This window comes from Lemur catta, chromosome 1, assembly GCF_020740605.2.
Source record: "Lemur catta isolate mLemCat1 chromosome 1, mLemCat1.pri, whole genome shotgun sequence".
Lineage (NCBI taxonomy): Eukaryota > Metazoa > Chordata > Mammalia > Primates > Lemuridae > Lemur > Lemur catta.
The window spans coordinates 1,906,958-1,915,309 of record NC_059128.1 but is presented as its reverse complement, the minus strand read 5'-3'; the positions used below and the strand labels follow the sequence as shown (position 1 = coordinate 1,915,309).

The window sequence follows — 8,352 nt, the reverse complement described above, 5'->3', positions numbered from 1 at the left end:
TTGAGCGGCGAAGGGCGGTGCTGTCTGCGGGCAATGTGGGGGAGACGGTGGGGCATTGGGGGCGGCGTTTGGGAATACCCACATCCAGGTGTGTTTGTTTCGCGAGGCTGCGATGAGATGGGGAGGGGAAGAGCTTCGGGGCCCCCAGGCGGGTAGAAAGGGGCCAGAGGCTTTGGGACAGCAGAATGAGAGTGGGGAGCCCCTGCTGACTTTATTTCTCACCCCCACGTTTTCGAACCCCTCAGGTCATGGAAGACCTGGAAAGCCCGGAGGGGACCGCCCGCCCCCCTTTCTTGGGGAGTGTGCGTGGGCGGGGGGGCTCTCCAAGGAAAAGGGGGGTGGGCAAAACGTTAAGGGTCGCTTCGACGGCTCACGGGAGGCGGGAGGCCACCCTCGTCTGCGCCGGGGTCTCATGCGCGCGGGCAGCCAGCGGGTCCCAGCTCTGGCTGGCGCCTCCAGACCTCGGGTGCGCGTCGGGGTCGGGACCCGCGGCGCCGGGTCTCCGCAGCCTCGAAGCCGTGTGCACGGCCCGCAGGGGGCGCTGGCGTCGCGGGGAGCCCGGGCCCGCGCCCTCCGAGCTCCACCTGGGGTTTCCGGCGGACGGGAGCCCGGCCCTGGAGCCGCCCGCGGCCCCGTGTGGCGGTGACATTTGGGGCCCGGCTGGGGCGGGAGCAACTGGTCGCCGGAGAAGGGGGGCGACCTCCCAGCCGGAGACAAACAGGCAATTAATTCCGGAGCTGAGTCCCCATCTGCCAGCCCTGCCGACAACAGGTCCCGCGCGCCCGCAGGGCCTCCCGCTCCCGGCGGCGCGGCGCGCGCCCGCTCTCCCACTTCGGGGCACGCGCGCCGCGGTCACGCCAAGACACATACGCGGCGCAGCACTGCGCGTCCCGAGGCGCAGGCCGCAGCGACACTTACCCACGCGCGACAGGTAGACCCCAAGGGTGGCCAGAGACACGCAGCGTGCGCTGCATTTGCTGGCAAATGCGCCTGGAGTGTGGGGCCGGGGGCAGCCGCCTCGTCCCACCTCTGTGTGTGACTTGGCGAGACCTTCCCCTCTGCGGCCTCGGTCTTCCCGCCTGCAAAGTGACCAGAGGGGTCGGTCCTCCCTCAAGACACGCAGACCGGGTGTTCCCGGAGCGGAGCCGGAGGCGCATGCGTGCGCTAACTTGAGTCTCCCCGCGGCCCCCAGCCCCTCCTCCAGGCAGGGACTCACCTAACAGGTTGGGGTCCTTGGATGGGAGGGGCCGCGCGGGGAAGCAGGGCGCCTGGCCCCACTCGCCGCCGGGCACTGGGCCAGTGAGGGGTGGCCCTCCGGGCCCCGCCCCGTCCTCCCGGCCCCGCCCCGCCCCGCCCCCGCCCGCCGCGGCCCCGCCCCGGCCCCGCCCCGCCCCCAGAGCGCGCCCGCCGAGGCCACCGCGCGCTCCACCACTCGCGGGCGCAGCCAACTTCCGAGCGGCGGGCCGGGCCATGGGGCGCCCCCGGGCCGGATCACTTAGCCGCGGCGCCCCGGGAGCTCCAGCGTAGCCCGGGAGCGCCCGGCGGGCCCTCCCTGCGCCCGGGCCATGGGCGGCCGCGGCGCCCCCCTGTGTGCGGCGCCGCCCGCGGTACGCGCGGCCCGGCCTGGAGAGGGAGGTGGGCGGCGGAGCCCGCGGGCACTCCCGGGACAGAGCCGGGACGCGAAGATGCCTGCGGGGTGCGCGGGCCTTGAGCAGAGCGCCACGCGGCTCCGGGCCTTCCGGTGGTCGGGGGACTCACACCCGGGACCGGGGGGCGGAGGGAGGGGTGCTCGTGGGGTTCGCGCCCAGTGCTCCTAACTTCGGGGAGAGCGTCACCCGGGGGCCTGTGCGCTGAGGTCTGGAGTCTCGAGGCGGCCCGGGCTCACTGTGCCCTTCCGTCCCCACTCCCCGCAGGTGGCTGAGGGCGGCCTGGCCCGCGATCCGCTGCCGCTGCTGGAGGTGCCCCCCCGCACGAGGCTGCCCGCCGGGCCCGACCGGGACCCATGTGGCAGCCGCCCTGCGCCCGAGGGCGCCGGGGCCGGCGCGGAGCAGGGCCACTCGGCTGGTGGAGGCGGCTGGTGCCACCACTGCCACACGAAGCTCGTGGAGCTCAAGCGGCAGGCGTGGAAGCTGGTCAGCGGGCCCGGGACGCCCCTTCGGGTAAGCGACACTTTCTCAGGCTGGCCCCTCCGGCAGGGCCGTGCGGGGACTCGGTAGACCTCAGGCAGAGAGGGAGGCAGGGTTCCGCTCCTGCCTGCTGCCTGTTCCACTGTTTTCGGAGAGGCCCTTCCCTTCCGTGGACCTCAGTTTCCTCGTCTGTCACAGGGTGTGTGAGAGTGGGGGCAGCTCATCCTAAGGGGGTTCTGCCGAGACACGGAGGCGGTGCAGCTGTCCGGCAGCTGGAGCCGCACGTCTGTGTTTGGGGGGGCCAGGGGAGAGGGGGATGGCAGGGACTCCACCCAGGGTGGGGCAGCTCCCACCCTGCCAGCAGCAAGAGGGTACTTGGTGTGTTGTCACCCTTGGGGCACCTGGGCCCCCAGCCAGGTGTCTGGGCTGCCCCCCCGCCCCCCGCAGCTGCCCCTCTGCCAGCATCATGGGTAAAAACTGTTGTCCCACACATCCTGGGGCCGCCATGGGCAGTGGCCGTGCATCTGGGAACTGGGTTGCTGGAGCTCTGGGCTGCCCAGGCCCCAGCCCAGCTGGCAGGTGCTTGCCAAGGAGAGGCCTCTACTGGGTTTTCGAGCCAATGGGCTTGCCCCAGTCTTGGAAGGAGCAGGGACCATTGTTCCAGGGAACAATGCGCCGTGGAAGTTCGCAAAGGCTGGGAGGTGGGGGTCTCCAGAGGAAGCTGCCTGCCTGACCTTCAGTCTTTTTGAAAGAGTTCCTGGGAAGTCCACATAATCCCATTGAATCTAAATATAGTTCTCCAGGGAGGGCCGTGTGGGCTGGGGGTGGGGGTCCGACCCTGGGCTCCCTGTCTGGCCGGGCAGGGTGGGTGGGGTGGGTCTGGTCTCTGTCTCAGGCCCCGTGTCCTGGCCCTGGGTGGCCTCCCCTGGGGGTGGACGTGCTACGGCCTCCCTCGGTGGCCTGTCCTGGGGTGGGGCTGCAGCCTTGGCTGTGCCCAGACGGCCTGTATCTGGTTTGAAAGGTGGCAGAGGACCTTGAGGGCCCCCAAGAGAGGGTGATTTGGGCCAGGCCTAGGGCCGTCTTGCTACCCCACTGAGCGGAGCAGGCCAGAGACAGGAGAGGTGTTTGTGGCTGAGCTGGTCTGCCCTCCTGGGGGCCTTGCCCGGCGATGCTGCCCAGCCACAGTGCTGGCCTGGCCCGGCTGAGGGCATGGGGCTGGCTGGTGGCAGGGGGCCGCGGCTCCCAGTGGAGACAGCTGCGGGTCACACAGTCCCTGGTTGATTCAGGGTTCCTTATTTAGGGGACTCAGTTGTCCTTTGCTGCAGACAGCTCATCAGGGAAGCCCCTGACCACCCATATCTGGCCTCCCTGAGTTTGACCTTTGACACCAGGTGCTCCTGTCAGTGCCAGGTGGGGGCTCACCCCTTCCCTGGCCGGCCCTGGGGTGCAGTGGCCTGGGGGTGTGGGCCAGGGCTCTGTTCTGCTCTGATGCCCCATCTCCTGCCTTGTCAGATGGGGGTGGCTGTTCTGTGGGTGCTGTGCTGTTCTGGGGGTGCTGTGCTGTTCTGGGGTACTGTGCTGTTCTGGGGTGCTGTGCCAGTTCTGGGGGTGCTGTTCTGTTCTGGGGGTGCTGTGCCTGAGGGAGGGAAGGCCCCAGGGTCCTTTGTTTCTGCAGAGAGGAGGGAAAGCCACAGGGCACGGGGCCTGCCCCTGAGACCCCGGGACCTTGCTGGGCGCCCTTGTCCTGTCACCTGCGTGGGCCTGTAGCTTGTCCGGGAGCTTTTTTCAGGGCAGGGCGGGCGGCAGCCGAGAGGGGCTGACACCGCTGCTTCAGCGCGTGGGCTGGCAGGAGATCTGTGCGGGGTGGCCGAGGGGCCTCGCGCGTGACTGGCTATAGGTGGACTCCCCGCAGGGGTTCCTGGGACTCTTGCCCACTGTCCAAGGGCTCTGGGCTCTGCTTTCCAGGGCCAGTGTGCCATCAGGATTTTAGAGTTGGTGTCTGTTCCTTATTTTTTACCATGGGGAGATGAGCTTTCTGGAGGACAGCACCTAACAGTTCACCGAGAACTTTACCTGCGTCTCCCTGACTCATGCCTGGATCCCTGGAGGCCCAGAGAAGGGCGGCTTGCTGGGCTCCCGCAGCCGGGCCTGGCACGGAGCTGGCCCTGCCTGGCCGTTAGAGGCCCTGGCCTCAGGGCTCCCTGCCTGTCTCAGCTGGGAAGGTCAAGGGCCGGCCTGGTGGGGTCACCTTGAACTTGTTGCTCCTTAAGCCAGTCCACGATCGCCCCACACTCTGGCCCCAGGGTCCCTGCCAGGGCTCGTCCCCAGCTGGCCCTTCACCCCCTGAGGCCAGCGGACCCCCTGAGCAGGTTTCCTCCACCGTAGCCAGGGACTGTCTGTGTACCCATTTCACAGGTACACGGAGCAGTGCCCAGGATGGGGTGCACGGGCGCCCCTCCGCCGCGGCTGCGGCTGTTTGCTGAGCTGGGCTGGAGAGTCACATGGTGCCTGGGTCTTGGGGTGTTGCCCGAGGCAGTGGGAGCCCCACTGGCCACCAGCAGCCCGTGTTAAGGCCTGCCTGTCCCTTGCCAGGGTGTGCTCGTCACCCTGAACCTGCCTCGGTTTCCTTGCGCTGCCAGGGAGGGTGAGACCATGATCCCCATCCCTGTGCAGTGGGTGGGACCATCCTCTCCACCCCTTTCTGGGCCCCAGTGCCCCAGCTGGGGGCGTAGGGCAGAGAATGTTCTCTTCCTGCCCGGGTTGGAGCCCTGCGAGATTGTCTTTCCCGATCCGAGAAAGACCCCCTAACCCTAGGTATTCCGTCGTGCCTGCGTGTGGAGGGGAACCCCCAGGCTAGGGCCTCTAGGCCATGCCCCCCTCGCCCCACTCTGTGCCCCCTACACTGTGCCGCGTTCTCTGCTCTCACCAGGTCCCCAGACCTTGTCTCCCGGTGACTGCTTCAGGACGCCATGTGGCCTGGAGCCATGCCCTCTTGTCCCTGCAGTTTCCCTGCTCTGGCCCCTGTGCCCCCGTCCCAGGCCCTCCTGGCTTTGAGACATCCCTGCAGGGCTCACAGCCCAGGAGGCCAAAGTTAGGTCCGTCCTCTTTCTGCCACACCTGAGGCCCCATGTCCCTCTGTGCCCTGTGTCCTCCCCACCATGACGGACTGGTCACAGTGCTCAGACCTTCACCCCCACCCCAGTCCGGGCTGCCACTGCCCGGCGGCAGCACTGCCAGGTCAGCCATGGGATCCAGGTCCCGTGGAAATGTTTGTTGAGTGTGAGGGACTAGGTTGTTCCGTCACGCCCTGCTCGCTGTGGTCACACGAGGGCTGCTGGGCCTGGAGTCCAGGTCTCTGTCCCCATGATCCTGCCTGGGGATCCCATCCCAGCCGCTGCCCAGGCGCGTCACTGGAAGTGGTGACTCCTTTGGAGACCGTGTGACGTCAGAAGTGTCAATACTGGGGCTGAATTGACTGTCGTCCCCCACGGGGAAAGGCCAGTTCTCACTGAGCTCCTGCAGATGCTGTGCTCGTCCAGGCAGGGGTCGCACCTCGCTGCTCCTGGCAGCTCCGGTGCCACTGCCCGCAGCCCCTGCCCACCCGCCAGTGCCAGGCCGAGCAGTGGGCCCAGGCTGCCCGGGAGACTGTGGCTCTGGCTCTCATCCCTGGCGCAGCTCTGGGTGCTGTGCCCTGGCTCGGGGACCCTGTGTGCAGGGAGCTGGCGGTGGTGGGTCGGAGCCCTCCCGCCTCGGCCCGTGGCCCCGTGCCTGCCTGTTTCTCTGGGTGGCCACTCGTGGGCGTGTCTGTGCCCCTCTCTCTTTTGAGTGGCAGAGTGGGCGGGGGGTTCAGCCCCCTGGATGGGTGGGGGCATGCTCTGTCTCCATGGCCCGCAGCTCTGATCACACTGTGAATTGGGGGTCCTGGGTCTGTCACCCCCAAATCAACTATGGTCGTGGGAGGGTGGGGGCTAGGCCCGGCCTGTCTGGTGGTGGAAGTTTGCCTCCTGGGGTCAGCGTCCCTGGACCCCCAGGCTCATGGCTGCCAGGCCCCACTCTCTTTGGAGCCTGGTCTGGGCTCTGTCCGAGGCGGGGCCACCTCCATGCCAGGGCAGCGGTGTCTGCCACGGGGCTCTGCAGGCTGGGCTGGCGCACCTGGTGTCCGTAGTAGTCCCAGCAGAGCCCAGGTGCCAGCACGCTTCGGTGGCAGCCAGGGAGGTGCGTGAGGGGGCGGCCGGGCAGCCTCCCAGCTGGCAGGGCACAGCATGACTCGGGCGGGTGGGAGGAGGCCTGGTCAGGCCCAGTGTTACCATCCAGCCCTGAGACCTGGGCTGGGTCCCTCCTCCCCGGGGGGATGGTGGTGTCCCGGGGTCTCCTGTGGCTCAGTGTGTGATGGGATGAGCCCGTCCTTGGCCTGTCTCATGTTTTTTTGCTGGTCTGGGGTTTCAGGGATTGAGGGTGGGATTTGAGCTCCAGGGGTGGGAACCACTGCCCTGTGACCATCCGCCAGGAGCAGGGAGGGAGCATTGGCAACTGGCAGGGGTGCAGGTGCCGTGAGGGCCCGGGTACAAGCTTTGCGTCTTAGGGGAGGGGCTTGCTCGGAGGAGTCTGGCTGTGGGCAGACGTCAGGCTGGGCAGGGACGGCAGTTGTGGTTGGGGGCCTCACTGCCTCTCTGCTGAGAGGTGGAGGACAGGCAAGGAGGGGACTGCACATCACCCCCAAACCTTGAGCTGCTCAGAGTCATGCTGAGAGGCTTGTGGTGATTTGGGGTGGGTTAAGGCAATGGGTCCCCCAAGTGTCCTGGGAGGATCTCCTATCTGGGAATCAGAGGAGCAGGTTCTTATTTTAAATAACAAGGAAAGTCTAGTTCCCATTTTCCTTTGCCTGCTAGGAAGCTCACAGCAAATCTGTTCAGCTCTGGACCACCACATGAGACTTTTTTTGTGTCTCTTATGGGAGCTGATCATTTATTTTTGTTGTAGTTGTGACTGTCTCTGGTTGCCTGGGTTTGTTTTTCATTTATAATACGTAGTTCCTGGAAGCCACCATACAATCTTTGTGCATGTCAGTATTGGCTATGAGTAAATAAATAAAATAAAAATGGACTAATTGTGGCCTCAGCGTGTCTGGCCTTAGTCTGTTCATGTGGCTAGTGAGGTTGGGCTGTCCCCTGTGGGTCCCTGGTGGCGGCCAGGCGGGGCGCGGTCTAGTCTCCGGGAGGCCCGGGGCCAAGGAATGGCTACTCCCTCGTCTGCCTCTGAGCTCTGAGCTCCGAGCTCTGGGTTCTCCTTTCCCACTGGGGCGAACGCTGTGCCTGACACAACTCTCCTGGGCAGGAGCCAGAGGCTGCCACCACCTCCTGTGGCCACGTCACGCCTTTGTGGGCCTCAGATTCCCCACCTGTGAACAGGGTCCCTTCGGCCGGGTTGTCACTCTTGCTTCTCCTGGGGTTAAGGGCACTTTCGCTTCCCCGTCACATTGTCATGGTTTTGTAGATGGGCGGGCTCCGTCCTCAGCTGCCCTCCAGGGTGAGCCTGGGCGGCTGCGGTGGCCCGAGGCTGTCCCCAGGGCTCCCTGGTCCTGGCCCCCTGGCAGCATCCCCTGCTGCGGCTGTGGGGGCGGGACGGGCTGGTGGTGTGTGGTCCGGCCCGGCCGGCGCCAGCTGCCCTGCGCTTGCTGTGTCCGCCCTCCGATGGATGCCTTGACACCCCTCGTGCGTTAGCCTCTGACCCTGCGTGACAGATGCTGGCCCGAGCTGTGGCCTCTGTTTCCGGGTGGAGCTTGTGGTGCTGGCCCTTGCCCAGTGCCCTGCTCCGGGACCCTCCCTACCTGTCCTGTCCCTGTCCTTCCTCATGACCTGACAGTGTGGTCCAGGGCCTCCCAGTGGCCTCTGGACTCCCACACCCCCGCCACGAACTGGCCTGGTCCTGAAGCCATCCTGGCTGGGCCGCCTTGGGGGCTGCCCTCTGCCCAGCTGCGAGGTCCCTCCTGCTCCTGTCCCCGGGGCCCTCTCCTGTGCCCCGCACTTGCCTCCAGCTGGGGAAGGTGTCGGGCAACCGGGCTCCAAGCTTCCTTATCCTGGAGGACTTCCCACTTCTTCTCCAGAGGGTGGGGCTCCCTAAAAGGGTGGCCAACCCGGAGGTGGCAAGGGGTGAGGCTTGGGGACCCTGGAGTCACTGGGCCTGGGCTCAAACCCCAGCTCTGTGGCCCCAGCTATGTGGCCTGAGC

The 8,352-nt window shown here is 66.8% G+C and overlaps 1 protein-coding gene across 1 annotated transcript in view; it reads left to right on the top strand.

The window, feature by feature from the left end:
- Positions 1-1,565: 1,565 nt before the first annotated feature.
- KIF26A (kinesin family member 26A) overlaps positions 1,566-8,352 on the top strand; it is a 36,554-nt gene continuing 29,767 nt past the window's right edge. The window contains 2 exon segments of the mRNA XM_045541418.1: positions 1,566-1,796; positions 1,914-2,159. Coding sequence (XP_045397374.1) covers positions 1,566-1,796; positions 1,914-2,159 — 477 coding nt within the window.